Source organism: Atheta coriaria, unplaced genomic scaffold (genome assembly GCF_025399875.1).
Source record: "Atheta coriaria isolate IRGN ID8LTWV9N9 unplaced genomic scaffold, Caltech_Dcor_3.1 hic_scaffold_2_pilon, whole genome shotgun sequence".
NCBI lineage: Eukaryota > Metazoa > Arthropoda > Insecta > Coleoptera > Staphylinidae > Dalotia > Dalotia coriaria.
The window spans coordinates 5,148,391-5,169,546 of record NW_027045444.1 but is presented as its reverse complement, the minus strand read 5'-3'; the positions used below and the strand labels follow the sequence as shown (position 1 = coordinate 5,169,546).

Genomic DNA, 21,156 nt, shown 5'->3' with positions numbered 1-21,156 from the left:
TGCCGCCCCCGGTGTTTGCATCGAGTGCATCCGGGTGGCATTAATGTGCAAGTGCCGGTGCAGGTACACACGTGTCGCCTTCCTGTAAACTGAAACTGAAACATAATGTCATCATACATCAGATATTGTGCTATGCATTATTACTAGAAATTTAGCATATAAACAGGACCGGCCTTAGAATTTATTTTTAAATAATAGTTACTTTAAATATTCAAGCTAAAAGCAAGATAATTTAATAGTCATTCCTCGAGAAGATAAAATTAATGTTTTTAGCGTTGAATATTTATTAAAATTTAAATTAATCCGACTCTGTTAATGAGTAGCTCTCAACTTATTAAAAATATTTCAAAATTTAGAAATTTTTGGTAAATAAAGGATATTTTCAAGCTGATTATACTTTATAAATCTTCAAGGATCATGTATTTTATTGGAGAATGTTAAATAACCGTAAATTTCAGGGTTACCAAACTTTTTTTTTAAATTTTTTCCTAAAAATTTAGTCTTTCTAGGATAATATTCTAATAAATATAAATTTAACTCAAAATAATATCACAAATTATATTTAAACAGAAATTGTTACTTTTGGTAACCCTATCTAGTATTATAATATTAACAAAAAAGTATCATCAAATTCTACATTCAAGTGGATTATACTCTGAAGAGCGAGTACTTATGTTTCAAGGATAATCAATGAGGTCAAAGGCCCAAATATTGCAAATACCTACCTATAAATACTAGGGTTACCAAACTTTTTTCTAAAAAAGTCAAAAATTATTTTTATCAAGAAAAAAAACCTTTTTTGGACATAAAATATATTTTACACACCACAAATAATCACTTTTTGGCCACCCTAATTTCTTAAATAGTCTAGGGTTACCAAACATTTTTTCTAAAAATTGTTATACCCTCAATTTATTTCCAAAAAAAATCAAAATTCAACAAATTTTTCCACAAAATAATTACTTCTGGCAACCCTGGCATGTACACCGCTATAGTCCAAGTCCTTGCGGTGATTTCGGTAACATCTACATTATTACCTGGATAATGGCGGCTCGACCCGCGCACGGAATGCGGCAGTTAAGCCAAAAGGCTTCCGCTCGCGTTATCCTCCCGCATACCACCGGCGAGGATAACAAATTGATTCAATTAGTGCGCGCCGAATTAAAGTCTCAACTTTGGTGCATCAATAACACAATCTCGCCTTGAAACTTGAGGCAACCAACGCGCAACACACAATACACAATACACAATACACAATACAAGTGGATATTCAAAACATAACCAAACTTTATCACTATTTTATTAGACTCGTACGCGCAGGCTTTATGATTGTTATGATTATTGTAGAAATATGTATTGAGGTGGAAGCGGAGGAGAGAATATGCAGTTGTAGTGCATATCGTTATCCTGCAGGATGTGAGTGCGCGCGGGCGGAAAACATCTGCGCGCATACGAAATCAATACCGGTTTTGGTTTCAGAAGTAATCGAGAAGCAGTCGGGGGCAGTCAAGCGCACGGAAATGATACGCGTACTATATTTCAATTATAGGCAACACAGAATGCATACATGTATTGTGTTTCTGTGTATTTGGTTGCCTATATTTTCATATTATTCTATTTCTTATCCATTACAATATCTCAGTTGATTTTTTATTAAAAGTATTCTAACTAATTAGTTTTTTTGTTATTTTGGACTTATTATATGTTGTGTCCACCATTTTGTTTTTAAATTTTTGATTAATGGAACAAAACATGCTATGAATAACATTTAACGCCCTCTAAATTCAAATTACATAACAAAAACTATAATTTAATCATATTTTAACTTTCATCCCCTATTTCTCACCCTTATACTCAAATTCTCCCTAAAAAAACCATCCGATATTATTTTCCCATATCTTAACTATCCCCACACAAAATTTTATCAAAATCCCTCCATTGGTTTTACCGTGAAAGCGTAACAAACATACATAACTAATACAAACATTCACATATCTACTCAATTCGGTACGTTTGGTTGCCTATTCATGGTATATGTTTGCTCGAATTTCATAAATTGGTTCGTACGCGCTGTCAAAACGCGTTGGCTTGTTCTTAAGCGTGTTAATGCATTAACTCCCATGTGCAGCCCTAACAAAACAGGGGATGAAATAAGTTAAGCGGCAGCGACGTGCGTAATTTGCATTTTACGATATGCGCACACATGTTGTCACTTGTGTTTACGTAAATTATAAGCGTATAAATTATAATTTACGTTAAAGCAGGCGAAGGTTTTGATTGATGCAGTGATTAGAATTAAAATTAGGGTGGATAATTAAGTTTTAAGTTTAAGTAAGAATGGTGGGTTAGGTAGTTTAGGAATTATTTTAATATAGGTGGCGGTCGTTGTAAATTTAGAAATGACTTAAATGTAAGTACATTTGAATTAGAATTTTGTGTTTTCGAGATTATTGACTTAAGTAAAGTTGACTTAACTTAAGTCATTTAAAAATTTCATTGGAAAAATATGTTCTTTATGGATTTAATTTTAAGTCTACTTAAATAATTCTTTTATTACATATTACTTAACTTAAGTAAACTTGACTTAACTTAAGTAAAGTAGACTTAACTTAAGTCACTTAAATTTTTATTTGGAAAATATATTTTTATTCAGTTAATCTTAAGTCTACTTAAATAATACCTTTATTACTTTAAGTAAACTTGACTTAACTTAAGTCACTTTACTAAAATATTTCAAAAATTAAAAAAAAAACACTTAATTAATACTACATCATAATAATCATCCCAAATTAAACAGTTTTTAATTAATTTTCCTTTACCAAAATTTTCATCCTTTTCCCCTTTAAAAACTCTTTTTCATGATTTTCTTTAACTCGATTCATATTTCCCTGTTTCCCTTTTTTATTATTGCCTGATGCAACTTTAGTCATTACCGTCTGCAAGGATAAAAACTCCGCAAACTTTGAGTGGAATTAAAATCCTTCTCCACACCATCGCCATCTTATTACGCACAAAAGCCATCCAATATACTCCTGCAGGACATACACACAACTCCCCTATACTTGAGGCTGATGTAGGGGGCGGTTACCGGTCGAAAAGCAATTAATCATGTTATTTTCTTTGCGCGTCCGCATCCTTTTTCGTCCTTTTTATTCGGCGCGCAAAAGTTACGCGGAGAAATTTTCGTCGCGTCGTTTTATTACGCGCACAGCAGTATAGGATGTGTAAGAGTAACGAGTTTTGAGTGATGAGACAAAGGACGAAACAAGGAGCACGAAGGATTAGAAGGCGAAGGTGCGAAAAGGATCAAAGATTTCGGCGTGAGGAGTTTTTTTTTCTCTCGGCGCGGTAAGAAAGGTGTGGTTTTTGTCATGCGGATTTTTTATCAGTTCATTTTTCATCCTTTCGTCTTTTATCCTGGAGGGAAAAACGAAGAGGGGAAATTTCAAGTGTCGATCAAGGATGCAGCTTAATCGACAGTTTTTTTCTTTGTGGGAAGAATTTTAGCATTTAAATTTAGAGAGAAAAAATAATGAGTAGCTCTTCAGACGCCATTTTAATAGCTCCAAAATTATTGCTTTTAAAATTTGAATTTTTCATAATCAAATAAACTTAATAAATCGTAGTTTTTCCATGTGAAATATAAATTTAATTTTTAGAAAAAAAATGAGTAGCCGTGATGACGCCATTTTAATAGCTCAAAAATTATTACTCTTAAAATATGCAGTTAGGTTATACATAATGAAATATACAGAATAATATAATTTAAATTTTAAGAAATAAAAAAATGAGAAGCTTTTACGACGCCATTTTAATAGCTGAAAAATTAATACAATTTAAATATGCATTTAGGCTAGGATTAAATAGCGCATTGCGTCGTTTCCAACTTAAATTCCTCTGCGTCTTGCAAAACTTTCATCTTTTGTCCTTTTGTCCTTTTATCCTTGCGTAGCTGTATCGTCCTTATTCAAATAAGGACTCTACTTAAACGTTGAGGATATAGTGTCAAGCTCCCAAATTTATCTTGTTTTATTTTCGTCTTTTTTAATCCTTTTTCCCAAAAAACCAAAAAAGGTTTTCTCAAAAACTAAAAGAAAATTTAAAGGATAATAAATTAAATTTTGATTTAATTATCCAAAGAAATAAATATTTATAATCAAAATGGCGGCTGTCATATCCCGCCTGATGACATCTGTCAAAGTTTTAATTGTGTTTTTTGTTTGTTCATTAATCATTATTCATAGCTCAATCTTGCACTGGTCGTTGATGCGGTTTGCGGGTGCTGACTACCCTTAATCTCTTACGGGGGCGGGGGCGGCAGGGGTGGTTTTCGTATACGGCGCGCGCGAAAAGCTATTAAAATCGAAATGAACGACTCGCCCGCACAGACACACACCAACCCGTCCTGTTCTTTCTTCGTTCGCGCCTTCCATTTCCGCTTTCGTCCTCGTCGCGTCCTCCTGGCAATTACTAAATGAATACGAAATTATTCTCAAGTGCGCGAACACACTCACACCAGGAGATATAGAAATTCACGCCGGGATGAAAATAGGACGTTTTATCCTTGAAACGTCCTTGAAACTAAAAATTCATATAAAAAAATATATAATAAAATACATTCCCGCAATATTTAGGGACACTTCCGGTTTCACTTCCGGTTTTCCGGTTTGTGATTTTTTTCCTAAAAAATAGTTTTTCTTAAAATAACAAATGAAAATAAAAGTATCACACGTGACATGTTGTAGTGTGTAACCTAACGTCACCAGCAACCCCTGCAAATGGTCCTGGCGTTATCCTGGCGTAACCGCACAATCCTTGCCAGCGCGTCGAACGCCATTAGTCAATGTGTCAACATAGGTGTCACCTTTGTTTACTACCCCCTTGGTGACATAACATACAGTGTGTCCACACTACTCACACACCCACCCCTAAACCATGTTAAGGGTTGATGTTGATGAATGATCTCCAATGGGCGTACACTCACGTTTGCACTCAGTCACTTCCGGTGCCGGTGCCAGACAAGTCAAAATCATCCCTTAAATCTTGAATTATTATTATTATTATATTTCTTATTTTATTTAAAACTTTCCGGGGATGAAAAGTTGGAATCCTTGCAGACATATTTGTTAATGAGTTTAACGCTTCACCGGTTTATAGAAAGGGGTAGAGAGGGGTGAATTCGGGGGTGAAAACCACCCCTAGACGTGCCGCACGTATCCGCACGTGTTTCACGTGTTAAACTCGTTAAACTACTCGTGGATCTAACGAACATTTTCAAAATTTCAACTTTCCGGAAGTAGCAGACGCAAAGTTTACCCCCCAGACAAAGACGCGAAAGGATAATGGAGATATTTTATGTGTTCAGTGAGAAAACTTAAATTGTAGATTCATTCGTTGAATATTTATATAGATAAATATATATTTACTTCCGGTTTTCCGGTTTGCAGAAAAATTCAATTTAGTATTTAATTTTGTTTGACTGACACAAAAAACATGGCACATGGAAAAAAATACTATTATTCTCTAGATTTCCGCTTTTCCGGTTTGGTATTTTTGCATTATTCTTCAGCGGCGTCGACCGGGATAAAAAAGTTTAATTAATTTTTTGTTATTGTTTATTAAAATTGAATTTTATACTGGGTGTTCGTAGAAATTTTATAAAATAATTGTTTTTCTTGGTACATGCGGTATATCGCGGGGCATTTTTTGGTAATTGTAGTTTCGAACATTGCCACCTGTCCGCCGGGCGATTGCAATTCGATTTATTCCTTTATCCAGTGTGGGTCCTGCCAAAATCGTCCTTTTTTCCATTTCTTTCCGAATTGTGTAATTTTCGGACACAAAACGCATGCACAACACAATCCTATCGCGTTTTTATCCTTTTACCAAGGACCTAAATTGTCCCGAAATGCAATATTGGCTATTTCGGGCCGCATTCGCAATTTTTTGTTGCTATTAGTCGACGTTTTTTTGTTAGTTTCAACATTTATGTAGTTTAACAATACGGCCGGAGCGCTGTTATCCTGTCGGTGTGTATCGTTCGCCGTCGTCTCGAATTACTTCGTATCGTAATAGCTCAAATAGCACACAATGGCGCACGCGGTGGAAAAGCTCGGGAAATGGGGGCAATAAAAGCTCGTGAGGAGAAACGTGCGGGAAATTGAGAAAAACTGCGCGCGCCCGCCGGCGATTGAACGCAACGAGAGGAGATAAAATATCGCTAAAGGTAGTTTATTGAAAAAGTATATTAGCGGCCGAGAGCGCGCCAGGCAGTAGTAATCCTCTAAACCGGAAATAGCAAAAAACCCACAACACATTAACACAGAAAAAAAATTCAAAAAAACGCATCGGATAAAAATAATTATTAAATACATTCCCGCATTAAAATGTGTCACTTCCGGTTTTCCGGTTTGTAACAAAACCGGGGCAAATTATTAAGTAGCATAATGAAAACGATCCCGGTGTTGCATTATCCTTAGCAAGGATATATCCCCGAGCAGCGTAAAGTCGGATAACCGGATGTCAGGATGACACCTTACCGTGTGGACGTTTATCCTTATTTATTTTCAAAGATAAAACAGGATTATGAACTTGCAGCGATGTGAAAATTATCCTTTTGCATTCAAGCCCCGGAAAAAAAATTAAATGGTGATTCATTTGTGTCGGCGTGAGTTTTAATGTCCTCCAAGGACGACTTGATTCTAACTTTGCACCTTCTTATTCAAGATATAAGTCCTTGGCAGAAACTTCATGAAAGAGAAGTAAATTCTCCAAGGAGCACAGATCAGGACTATTTTATGCTTTTAACTGCGATAAAAATGCATATAAAGAATTCGGCTTTATCCTTTTTTCAGAGATTGCGATCCTGCTGCCCGGAACGCTGTCAAAGACCCGGAAAGCAAACGCCACCGCCGACATCCGAAGAAATCTACACATTAGTTACCCAGAGGACCATCCGGAATATGATCCTAGCAAGCAGTAAGTGATTTTTAAATTTACTTCCGGTTTTCCGGTTTTCCGATTTGGGGAATTTTTGTGTGTGGTAATGGAAATATTAATGTTTTTGAAGTTTTAATTGTCAATTATGGTATTATCTTGCTATTATCCTGTTGGAAGGAGTTTTCCGGAATGTTTAATTCCAGCTATCAGTTGATTTGTTGCCTAATCGCGATCGATGCAAACGCACAAGTTATTTAAGACTTTGCTATCTTACATTTTAATTCATTCATTAAGCGTAACTCGCGCCAGGACTCTCGCAGGACCCGGAAAACGCGCGGAATACTTTGGAATACTAAAAGGCAAAACACAAAGCGAGCAACCGAGAGAGTATTTTACTGTGGCGTTCACTTTCTTAAGCCGCCAGGACGATAAGGACGAGAAAGGATAACGAATTGCTCCTTTAAGAAAAAATAAAGTTACAAAATTCACATTTACTAAAAATTGAAAACGTTTGGAGTTAAAATATATTTATTTTATAAACAGCCGTCGACACGGTAAATAAATAGCGCATTAAAACGTTTCGAATTAGTCCGTCTTACATTGCGACTCATCATGTCATCCTTTTTTCCGGTTTCATGCGTCCTTTTATTTCTTACAAGTATTCTTTCATCCTGACGCACAGGCGGGCGGATGGAAAATATTTAATTAAAGCGTCTGGCATAAATGTACGCTTATATTTGCATTACTTCCGGAACCGGAAAAGCGGAAATTGAGGCAATTTTTGTAGATTTTTAGCGTTAATTACACTCATTTTAATTAAATTAATTCAATTAACATAATTAGCGCTTATTTCATTAATATCATCGGCGGCCATCTTGTTTTTCCGCGTTTTTTTTCTTCATAATTTACGCCTGTTTATGTTTGTAGTAATGTAATTTTAGTCTAATTTCATTACCGGCTGGGTTTCTGTTTGATCGTCGGCCATTTTCGAATTCTTTGATCATCGACGCACATCGTTTTCCGCTTTTGTTTGTTTGTTGTCTTTTGTCTTCCACCTACGCGTGTTTCACCTAATTAAATCACACCGGTGTTTATTCAAACCTTTTCGTTATTCACGCGAATTATTCCCGGAAAACAAAACATGAAAGATTGATGTCTTCCATTTTGAGGTCTTGGCCGCGCCGCCATCTTGTGTTTATTTTTTTTCATCACGATAAGTGCGCATATTTCATCCTTGAATATTATACACACTCTCCACATCTGCATACGGCTCACACAATCAATTTCTTATTCATACACTTTTCCGGTTTTCCGGTTTGTGTTTTTTTTTCTCGCGTTTTGCGGTGAACTCACTTTTTTTTGTTTTTCATGTGGGAGCAAATCAAATCGGAATAAAAAAAAGTGTGTAAAAAATGCACCCTTCTCAATTTCTTTCCATTTCCGGATATGCGTGGCGGGTCGAAAAGTTTCCATGACATATGCGGGGCATTAACCGGTGCGAACCCGCCGGCGCGACCTTCCATCAACGTCCGATCGCGGCACAAACGCAATTTGGTTTTGATTTCAACTTAACCTCAAAAACAAATCAAAAAAAATTTATTTTCCGGTTGACATTTTATTTGTTTTTAAATCGAAACTGTCTCTATGGATATTATTTACGTGGATTAACTGTTTAATCACCCGGCTTTACCGCAAATTAGAGCAATTATTGATTTTTGTTGCTAATAATAAATAAATAAACATTCATATTTATTTATTTGTTTGATAAATAACAATTATTTTTATATTTTAAATTTTAATGGATTACAAATAATTTATATTAGTAATCTCATCGAAATAATATATAATCCAATATTACTTCCGGTTTTCCGGTATTGATTTTTCAATTAATTAATAATAATTTTAGTTTAAATTAACAATAAAACTAAAGATTATTTATTATCATTGTAAAATCACCATTAAAACGTATACTTCCGGTTTTCCGGTTTTCCACTTTACTAAACTTATTTTATATTTTCTTCTAGTAGATATAAAAAATCAATTTTTGTAATTTTCCGATGGAAAAATGTGAATTTACGACTTCACTTCCGACTTCACTTCCGACATTCCGGGTTTTCCACAAGCCACAAATAGAGTTGAAAAACCACTATGGATAAAGTTCTATCCGGCAAAAACTAAAAACTCTTCAAACTTTTCGCAAACTTCCGAAACACGAGAAAAAATAAATAACCGGAAGTAGTACTCAAAATAAATTAATTAACTATTTTTTAAAATTAAATTAAATATTATATTTATTATTACATTCATGCGCCGCTAATGAAACGTAAATATTTTGATCAACGAAACATTGGCTTATTTTAATTATTTGATCATTTGTGCATTATTTATTAATCAATTAATTAACCGACGAGTTATGTTATGTTTACACACGGCGCGCGCGTAATAAATGTAATAATAAAACGTAATCAACCGGAAGTGCACAATATCACACAATATTATATAAAAAATAATAATTTTTCGCCGATTTTTCCGGTTTTCCGGTTTTTAGATTTTCGTATTTTTGTTTGGCGTTTTTTATGAAATATTGAACCATGCGCAAACAAGGACGAATCAGTCGTCCTGTTCGCCAGGACGAAACATGCAATTTCAGAATATAACTTTCCGAAACATATCCTAGTCTATTCTATTCACATACAGTGTGTCTATACTCTTTTTATTTTATTTATTTTATTTGGAGGAGAAAAAAACGTTTTTCGTCCTTTTTTCCGGTTTTATTTTGCGGGAAAGCCCAAGGGGTTATTGTCGATCAAGCGTGAACACACCGTCGACAGGACGCAACGAACGTCTTCAGTGCTTGAGCGGTGCAGTCTTTTCGTTTCTTGCGTGGGTGATGTGTTCACTCTATTTTCCGGCCGGCGGAAAGTCACCCGACTTGAATCCATGCTATTACTTTGCGGTATATTCTCGTATCTGCGGAAATCCTCGGGATCCTTGAGATGCGCCGGCAGGACTGACGAGAGGATGACTGAACGATTTCATTGATCTCTCATTTCAGATTCTTGACAGAAGTTAGAGAAAAAATTACAGAAAAGAAAATATATACGTTTATTATTAATCTATTTCCGGTTTTCCGGTTTTCCGGTTTGGTAAATTTTATTAATTTCATAATAAATTTTATAAAATATATGATAAAATATTTTTCAACACAAAAATCATTATTTTACGCGTAAATTTCCGGTTTTCCGGTTTTGGTTTTAACTATTTTTTAGAATTAATTTAATACTTTAATTACTCTAATTATATGTTTATCTTTATTTCTGCACTACTTCCGATTTGTTTATTATTTATATTGTTATCCTTGCAGGCGGTATTATCTTATTCCGCGCACGTCCGCTTTAGGTACATAAGTTACGCCGCGTTTACTTCATCCCTGCTCGTGCGCTTTTTCGCTTTCGCGTGTTTTTCGTCCTTGTTCCGTTCGTCCTTTTGTTGAAAGTCGTCGCTGTAAATTCGGTAGTTTAGTGCATTCGTATTTTATCGCGCTCTTACTTTACAATTCACCCTCGAGGGTGGTCGAGGGTGGCACTCGTCTAACTTTTTCGTCCTTAGCCCCCAAAGCATCGTCCTGCTTTTCCAGCCGCGCGTTGATCCTTTTTATGGCGATCATATTATGTCATACAAATGTGCTCGTTCAGGGCACTAAGGGACAAAAGGATCAAGAGAGTCAAAGAGCAAATAACACACGGACAAACAAAATAAATAAATATTGTTTTAAGTGAACACTTTGTATAATTTCCGGTTTTCCGGTTTCACAAAATTCATAGTAATTTAATAATTTTCTTAAAATTTTGATATTTTATCAAGTTAATATAAAAATTAACCGAAAAATTTCCCACTTCCGGTTTTCCGGTTTTGATAAAAACGCTAAAATTCTATTTAAGAGAAAAATCTAATCTTCTTACATAATAAAAAATTTAATCCGATTATTACATACGTTATTATCCTGGAGGATAACGCAGACTATTTGACTTCCGTATGCAATGTGTGCACAAAACTTTCGTCCGTAATTTAATTTAATCCGCTGATAGATCACATTCGCTACATTACAATTTCAATATTAAAGCGGAAGTGAAATTTTTACGAAATCCTTTCGTCCTCGTCGCGATAACGCGAGTTAAAGTTTGCGTCGCGCATGGTCGGATATGTTTTACACGCCCCACAGACTTCCAGCAGATTTCTGGGCGCGAAGGAGCGAAGCGTAAACTGTAACGAGCAAGGACCTCGAAATCAGGACGAAAATCAAGCAAGGATGTGAGAATGGCGCTCGCTTTCGAAACTGAGTTATTATTTAGTCATCAGGAAGGCACTAACTGTGATTAGCATAATATACAATGTGTCCAGTGACAAAATAAAAGATTTTTGTGTTTTTATAGTCACAGCTATTAAAATGGCGGATTAAAAATTTAATTTTTATTTTTTTGTATGTGGACACATTGTATGTATCGAAAGTTTTTGTGTTTTCAAGTCGTTTTGAATCGTCCTGAAGGAATTATATTGTAATTACACGTGTAGCAAGTCGAACGTGCCTACCGGAAGTTCCGGAAGTTCCGGAAACTTTTATTTGTTAAAGTTAAACACTTAACAATTAACAGGTGTAACAATTAGTACTTTAAAACAAACGTATCTCTTGTGTTTTTGTAGCGATTTGTTCCGCGGCCATTTTGAATTTTGTTTTGTTGTGTTTTCCGGTTTGATGTGTAAGTTTGGTGAACACGGAATTATGTGTTAATTGTAATCCGAAACTCAACGCAGGAAAATTAAGTTTGCGCGATAAAATGCACGAAAAGAGGTTAGAAACACGCGCGAGTTCGGGAAAACAAACATGGCGGACGTGCAAACACACGCGAGTTGGAAGTTACAAGTTGTTTGCAAGTTGCAAATTGCGAGATTGCTCAAAGCCGCCGCTAATTATCTTACTAATTCCTCAACATACACATCCACACACACACACAAACCGGAAAACCGGAAAACGGAAGTGGTTGATGTATTACTATTCTTGATATATTAAAACGAAAAAAAAAAACGAGAAATGAATTTTTGTGTCGTTGGTATTTGCTATTTGCCATTGGGCCTAATTGATGAGCGCGCGCGAAACAAAGAAACCCATTAATGGACGACGGAAGCTGTCGGAGCGGAAAGCTTTCATCTTTTTCACCTTCGAGGCAGGCAATGAAACAAAAGTCGGCCGGCATAAAAAAGCGCGCAAACGAGCGCACAAAACAAACGCCAACAAAGCTTTACAATCGTACACATTACGCAGCAGACAACAAAGTAAGGTTAGGATTATGCCAGGCACAGCCATTTTAAGTCGCGCACAAAATGGCGGTGATTAGCAAGGTGTACATGGAAAAGGAAACAGATTTAGGTGGAGTTAATGAGGTATTAGCATGTTGTGAATATGAGGTTAAAAATTATGTATTAACATGGCGGCCATTTTGGATTTACATAAAAATTGTGTTTTGGTTGTTTTTAAGGTTAAAAAGTTTGAATTTTGTGCGGTAAACAGGTTAAAATGCTTTTAGGGGAGTTTAGAGAGGTTAGAATAATACAAAATGGCTTTTTAGGGGTGTTTTAGGTTAGTTTTGAGGTTAAATCACAATTTCTGCCATTTTAAACTATAAAAAACATGTTTTGAGTGGTTTTTGAGGTTAAAATATAAGAAAATGACTATAAAATGCTATTTTTATTAAATTTAGGGGTTATATTATCATGTTTACATCTGTCATATCTTTAGGTGTAACGTAGGCAACCCAATATACAGTTTTTAAACTCAAAACGTATAAAACTACTCATTTTTGGTTGTAATTCAGTGAGTTTTAAGTTTAAATCACTACTTTCACATGAATTACGAATGTTTATAACGTTTTAATCTGTGACTCTGACAGCATTCACTAAATCTACCCCTCAACCCTCGATTTTTTCGCCTCACAGCCACCGCAGTTGTGTTTACGATTTGCTTTTGTTTTCATTCACACTGTAACTGTAACATAAAATAAGTTGTGTTGGTTGCCTGCCCGCGTGGTGGTCGTAAATCATTCGCGAGCGTAAGTTTTCCTCTCCTCCCTTCTGACGCACGCCGCCGCCACCGCCGCCGCCGCCGATATAAATCGCATAGTTTTGCGACCGCAAAGTTTTGAGAGCGCGCGTGGAAATTGTTTCAGCCGTGAAAATATGAAATATGCACCCCTACAGCAAGATTTGCGCACACAAAAAGCTTCCGGTCCACTAACAAATAATCCGCCGGCAGTTTGGTTAAGTATTTTGTTCAAGGACACGAATTTAGCAAGAATTTACCGTTGGGTGGAGGCTTGACGTCGTTTTGTGATGTGTGTGTGTGTGTGTGTGTGATAATTAATTAATTGATAATTAGTCATCGATTTGGGTAATTTCGAAGGTATTATTGTGTTCTGATGACAAAACGGTGTCAACGTGGTTTAATTAATGATTTGCGTGGAATTTCCTTCGCGGAAGGCATTAAAGACCGTTAATTAATTATTATTTTATTAATATTTGAGTCTTTTTTCATGTGCAAAGTTTATTGCATTATAACTCCGAAGATAATTGACGTAGATTATTGAATTATATATCAAATGAAAGAAAATTTAATTTAATTTTTACATGTTTTTAGAGTATAGAAATAACTATTACCATTGTTTATTTATAGCAATTTAAACAAATTATTGCAAATTTTTTGTAGATAATATATTTTTGAACTTTGGAGCCGCGTAACTTTTTTGGTATTTATTTAATAATTTTGTGTAAAACATCATTTAAAAGAGAATTTAATACTTATTTGTTTAATATAAGTTTAAATTTTTTGAGAGTATTAATGATTGAATTATTTAAGTTTTAACAAAATAAGTCGCATCAACTATGTTAGTATTTTGTAGGGAGTAAAATTTAAGTGCAAAGCTTAAGTTTGAAGCACGATATCTCCGGATATACCCGTCGTAGGATAATAAAAAAAACATAGCATGAAAGAGTTTTTAATTTAATGTATATTTAAATATTTAGTATTAAAATACGCGTTTGCATTGTTTATTTATAACAATTTAAGTAAATTATTTCATTTTTTAGTGATAAAAAATATTTCTCAACTTTGAGACGTGATAACTTTTTTAACAAATATTCAATTATTACATACAATACATCAATCGAAAGAGAATTTAACGCTGCATTAACTCGTCTTTATAACATTTTCCTAACATTTTTTGTTTTTAAATAATTTAAGTTTTATTGAAGAATTGCATTTAAAAACTTAAAAAAACGTAAAAATGTTATGTTTTTAATGATTATTTTGAAATTTTCTTCATGAAGGACACAAAAAACCATTAATTAATCATTTCTATATATTAATATTTTATATTACTAAAAATATCACTCGATAAATTTATTTTTCTGTCAATTTCTTTCCTTTGTACGAAACTTTTTCTTCTTTTTTTCTCTTCTCTTTTGTTTACATTGCGATACAAAACTCCTTGATATGTCCTTCAAAGCAATATTTCGATGTTTTCGACATCCGCACCAGAAACCAGCAACAAACGCGCACGTTTCGCGAATTCTTGGAATTTCTCCGACAATTGTTTGAACTATTTTTTTGTTGGCTACTTTTTCGCTGCCAATTATCCTGTTCCTGCGCGCACACAACGAAATAAGATTCGAGAAGCGAGGCAATAAGACAGTAAAAAGGACCACGAGGAATATTACTGATTTCTGATTGCTCGGCTTTTCGACGCGCACGCGGGCTATAAAAGGATGAGCGGGAAACAAAACGAATTTTCCGAGTCGATTTCCTCGATACCGCATCGCATCACATCGCTTTGCAGGCGCGCAGGCCGAAAACGTATTTCATTTCATTCCAGTGCTTTTCGGCTTCGTTTTTTATTACATTTTTGGAGGATTTAAGATTTTCGATAGGAGTACGAAGAATCTTCGGGAGTAGACACACATAATTTCATTTTATAATTTTATATATCTAGGTAGATATTTTTATACAATATGTTTTGAGAAAGTTTTGGAAATTTAACTTGAACTTTAGATCATTATAACTTTCAAAGTAATTATTTTATTATATTGCGTAAAATGTCAAATGAAAGAGAATTTAATGCTGAATCATTTTATTTTTAGCTTTATTTCGTGTGTTTATTGGTTTATTAATTATTTAAGTTTAAGTAAAATATTTTAATTTAGTAATTTTTACAAAGTGAAGTTTAAGTTTGTAACTCATGTTTGTTGCATTATAACTCCGGATATACATATCGTAGGATCATCAACAAAACATAATATGAAAGAGTATTTAATTTAGTATTAACTGAAACAGTTAGTATTGCAATATAGGTACTCATTGTTTGTTTATAACAATTTAAGTAAATAATTTCATTTTTTGGAGATAAAAAATAGTTTTCAATTTTGCAACGTTATAACTAATTTCCTAAATATTCAATTATTACATGCAATACATCATTTGAAAGAGAATTTAATGTTGAATAGAATATTGCATAAATTATGTTTATAACGTGATACATTAATGAATAAAAACAATTTTATTGCAGTATTACAATTTGAAAATTCTAGAAGTTGTGTATGATCTAAACTTGTTACTTTCTTATGCGGTAACTCAGGATATAAATATTGAAGAATAACAAACTATATCTTGAATGAAAGGCAATTTAAAATAGAGTTAAATGACATTTATTATTAACAAATAAACTTATTCAAAAATTAGTTATAATAATTTAACTAAAACATTACATTTATCATCAAAAAAATAAGTTATGCAACTTTAACAGCTTATAACTTTTGTTCTAATAAACAAAAATAATGAACCAATACATCAAATAAAACACAATTTAATGAGGAATAAAACTCCGTTCATTTTATGTCCCTATCTTTTATACTTTTTGAATTATAACAAAAAATGTAACACATTTCATATTTTCAGATACTGCGTCGAGTTCCAAGTTGTCAAAGCATCCAAAGCATGCAAGAAAGACGAATCCTTCGCCGGAATGAAAGAAGGTAAATCACTCCGTATAATATTTAACAATTAGATTATAATATGTGCATTTGGTATTATCCTCACCCTCACCCCCATCCTCCTCTCTCAGTGGCGATTTGATCCTTGGAGAAATCTCTATTTACGCTGCACAGTTTGCACAGTTCGCCACTTTAGCTGCGTCCGTTTGTTTGTTATCGACATTTAGTCCTAATAGCAAGGATATTGTCCTTTACAGGACCTGCGGGCTTACTGGACGTACACATGCCGAGTGTTTCCGAATTTACAAAGAAACAATTTAATTAATTAAATTAATTTTTCCTTCGGCGTAATTCCGTGCAATTCAAGTTAAATCATTTAAAATTTAAATGAATTGCATTCGTAGGACTTCTCGTAGTAAATGAATACGTGTGGGTGTTGGTTGTCCTTTTTGTCATGCCGTACGAATAGATTACTCAGCGCGGCCGAGCGAGTTGTTATCCTGTTATCCGGTTTTCCTCTCGGATGGAACTGGAGCGGCGGCGGCGCAATTGCAGCGAATCCTGTGAGATGCATATGCATGCGGTGCAGGATGTTTTGTTAATTTTCGTGAAAATTTATTCGAGAATTAATACGAGCCGAGCGCGAAGCCGAGCAGCAAGTGGCTAACAGGATAACAAATTAGAATTCAGATATAAAAATACGTAGCGAGGAAGTTTTTGTCGTTTTGTGAGTTTAGGTCGTTATAACTTAGGGCGTAATTGTCGTAGGATATTGAGTGATATGTCATTGGAAGGGGAATTTATTTGAAAGTTTATTGACGTATATAATAATTATTTAAACTTTTAATTCGGTGAGTTATAAGAGTTTTTGTGATTTATTGCATATTTAAGGTGAGATTTTACTAAATTGGTTATAACTCCGGAAGTATTGGAGCTAGAAAGATTATTTTTAGTTATTTTCAAAGATAATTAAAATATCAATTAAAATCATATTATTGTAATAATTTAAATATGTTATTTTGGTTTTTATTTGAGGTTAAAATACGATTTCTAAATTTTTTTAATAAAAATTTTTGTCTACTTTTCTTGTTCAGTTTAGGTCGTTATAACTCATGGTATATATATCACAGGATACTTAATAATACATCATTAGAAAGAGAATTTAATACTGAATATACTAATATTAACAAAAAATGTATAAATTGTTTATTTATTGAGTTATATGAGTTGTTGTAAAAAATGCATATTTGAGGAAATTTAATGTAATATTTGACAAAATCAGTGATAACTCGGGAAGTTTATGAGCTATAAACATTATTTTAACATATTCTTAAAGATTATTAAAATGTCTATCAGAATGATAACATTTATGAAGTTTGTGACTTATAGTTTACTTTTTATTCCAAGTTAAAGTGCACTTTCATAAATGATTAAGTTACACTTATAAAGCATATGCTTTGATGACTTTAGGTCCTTATAACTCAGGACATAATCATCACAGGATAATCAACAATATCTCAATAGAAAGACAATTTATCATAGATTGAAGTAAAGTTTATATCATAGTTGTAAACATTATATTTACTGAGTTATAACAATTTTAGTAAAATATAATAATTTTATGCAACATTTCACAAAATCACCTCTAACTACAAAACTATTCAACTTAACCTCACAATTTTTATGTATTTATAAAGCCAATTAAACAACCTATCATAATACCTACCCTCTCCGTCGAAAAAATTAATCATTCCGTGTTTAACCCGCGATCAAAGTGTAATTCCACTCTAATTACTGCGCGACTAATCATCCAAAGTTAAACAAGTGCATCCCGGCACAAAACAAAACTTTTCCTCCTCTTCCACTACTTCCACTTCGCTGCAGAAGCACATAATAGTGTTTTCTTGGCGCTTTCTTTTCCTGCCCAGACCGCTCAGACTTCAAAGCAGCAATTTGTCTACCGGCGTGAATCGCAAAGACAAATTGCACAATTTTCTCGACGCTCAAGCGAATATCATACGCGCAGCGCCGAGAAAATCGTCTTTGTCATATCTCCAAGCACATTTTCTTTTCTCCTTTTTGTCTTTAAAAGAATTCAAAGTGTAACAAAACTTTACGCGAATATTTTAATCCATTACTAAATTAATATTAATATTTTATGCATTTTGCGACGTTTTCTGACTTAAAATCGTCGAAAAACTGAAAAGAAATAAAATGCAAGATGATTGGAGGCGATCCGCCGCAAGTTTTATAATTTCCCATTACGTTTTACATCCCTTAAGCACCACTTTTGTAACTTTTCCACGCGTTGCGCGACGTTTTCTTGTTCCTGTTTCTTGTATTCCGCTGTGACACTCGCGTAACTTTAAGTTTTGCATAATAAAACACGAATGCGACTTGATTTCTTCGTGTTGGCGTTGGCGAATGTTTTTTTGCTGCGTTTTATTTTGATTTTCATTGAATTTTTATTTTTCGGTTCATTTATTTCACGCTTGGCGCGCGCCTCGTTATAGTTTGATGCGCGCACCTCATCTGCATAATAATGCATAATAATACGAGATGTTCGGGCGGTTGGATGCTGGATGCTCGCGAAGTTTTTCCAGCGTACGCTAACGAGTGAAATGCGCTTGCAGCGCAATGAATTTAACGGGTTGCAATTGTTGCAGGAGTGCTTTTCGGGGCATATGTGCGAGTTTTTAAGTAGTTGCATGGAAATTGCAGGTTAAATTTGGAGTTTTTCGTGGGAAATATTCATGCGATTTTAATTCTGCTTGCTTTGTATAATTAAGTAGTAAATTGTGTTTTGGTTGAGGTATATTTTATTATTTTATTGTGTGGGGAAAGTGGGAAAAATTATTGTTAAAGTTAATGTTTTTGATTATGTAAGTGTTTTTAAAACATGCTTTGGAAAAATGAGTATATCTTGAAAAGTACTCAAAATATTTTAATTTTTTAAACTTTATAAGAAAATAGAAGAGTTATTCTTCCATTTCCATGTTTAAAAACCCTAAAAAGATGACTGCTTCATCCCTTAATTGCCTCTTAAACCTTTACAACTTTTTTTAGATTATTTCAAAACAAGCGTCACAAAAATTGTTATATCTTTTATACTATACAACATAATTAAGTTTTTGAACCTGCATATTACAGAAGAATAGTTAATCTATCATTTCCACTCATAAAAACCCTAAAACTACCCTTAAAACAACCCTTAAACCTCTTCTAAACTTCAAAATCTTTTATTTCTTAAATTTCTTAATTTAAACCCTGTACGACTGGTTGCCTACATTAAACTGTCATTACAACCCTCAACTTTTCAAAATAATCAATTTCTCTTTAATTTTTAGGTGAAACCGTGTGCGTTTTGTGCGAAGCTGAAGCCCTACGAAAAAACCTCGGCTACCGATGTCAGGGCCACGGCGTCGTCGGCCTCTTCACACGCTGGTCGTCGATGTCATCACCGCACTGCCACGGCAAGTGGGTGCGTGCGCCCCCGAAACTGTCAACTCCAACTAATAACAACCCGCAAGAGACCTGCAGCGCCAAGACGTGCCAAGCCACCTCCGAGCAACGCTTCATTTTCGTTTAAGATTTCTTCCTCCCTTCTTCCACTGGAGCCAAACGAACCCGGATCTTAATCTTAATCTCAAATCTGAAACTCCTGCAAGCCTTTCATATCAGTATCAAGTATCAACATCAAATTTAAGTCTTGGTTCCTTTTTAAAAACGTAGACTGATGATGTGACGTCATTGATTCTTGTTTTTGAATTTTTATTTGTGACTAAAATGTATTTAATAACGTTTGTAGCATTATATTGTTATTAATCTTAATCTAAGACACGAGAATAATGAACACATAGAGTAATCGAACAAAAATGATAAACTAAATAACGCGAGGACCTTTTTGCATAATCATTAATTGTAAACAAGAATAAACATTACACTAGTTGAGTAAGATTATTGTGACAAAATTGACGAAGCGACAAGAGTTGCGGCATTTGTGTAACAATATATTTTGTCAGAAACATATCACCACACTAATGTCATTCTATTTAAGATGGTTGCACGTGAGTGGTGCAGCAGAGGAAATATATATGACAGTCAATAAAATGTTGTGTGGTTTATTGTTTCATTGTAAAATTGTTTGTAAACAATGTTTTTATTTTGAATATTTGAATATTGTGACGTTAGTAATGCCAACTTAGGGAGGTAGGGGATTTGTTTGTAACTAGATTTAGGGATATATTTGTTTTAGCAGTTGGTAACTGATGTTAGTTCAGCGTCGGTTGTTAACGCGTGTTGCTCGTGATTTTTCTTATTTTTTAATTGTTTTATTACGTAATTACGGTTTATTTGTTTAAATATTAACTGTGTTTAGTTTTACTTGTTGTTTATGGTGTCTGGTTAGTGATCAATCGAGTGTGGATTGTTTAGTTCCTGATTACTACTTTTTGCAGTTTTGCAGCTGTGTTTCAAGGTGAGTATTGCAAATTTTAACATGGCCGTCAGTTTAGTATTTTTTCCTTGTATTATATATATAAAATGTTTATTCAATTGTGAATAGACAAACAATTGCATCGATTCTCACCAAACTTGTAAAATCTGTTGAAAGCTGTTTTAAATTTGAACATCGCGCATCTATGTTTAAGTTCTGGAACTATGAGCAAAAATGCTACTCGTTTAGACAGGGTGATGCATGAACCTTTTGCTCACATCAACACGCGCGTCTCCTATGGCAGTGAGTGACCACTCACTGACACATATGCACGCGTCACTGTTTGTAACACTTTGTATTTTATTATGGTACCGTAAAGTACTCTCAGAGGGCGTGACGATGCATGTTTTGCTGAAAATATTCCTGCCAGTGAATTTTTGTTTTGTTCCACCGGTGCGATAACGGCGAGCACACGTTTCACACTTTCGTCTGAGGTTATTATTTGGTACAAGTTCGGTAAATCGTGTTATATTTCGTTGATCACTGGTGATAATTAGTGTTAATAGACGTGTTTGGACTTCTACTAGTTATTTATCGCGTGTGTAATCTTTGTAATTCTAAATTTTGCGAGCTTATTTGATTTGTGTTTGTGAGTCCGTTGTCGTCGGGCGCCGGCCGGTGATAATTTGTTAACGCAAATAATTAATTGAGTTGAATTAAGCATTTTTGTCATCAGCAGAGGATCA

The 21,156-nt window shown here is 34.2% G+C and overlaps 1 protein-coding gene across 1 annotated transcript in view; it reads left to right on the top strand.

Moving 5' to 3' along the window:
• Positions 1-20,085, top strand: part of vex (somatomedin B and thrombospondin type 1 domain containing protein vexed) — a 47,092-nt gene extending 27,007 nt beyond the window's left edge. Inside the window, exons 3-5 of the mRNA XM_065315834.1 lie at positions 6,855-6,978; positions 15,941-16,017; positions 19,323-20,085. Of these exons, the coding sequence (XP_065171906.1) occupies positions 6,855-6,978; positions 15,941-16,017; positions 19,323-19,564 (443 nt within the window). The 3' untranslated portion in view covers positions 19,565-20,085. The remainder of the gene's footprint in view (positions 1-6,854; positions 6,979-15,940; positions 16,018-19,322) is intronic.
• The last annotated feature ends 1,071 nt before the right edge of the window (positions 20,086-21,156 follow it).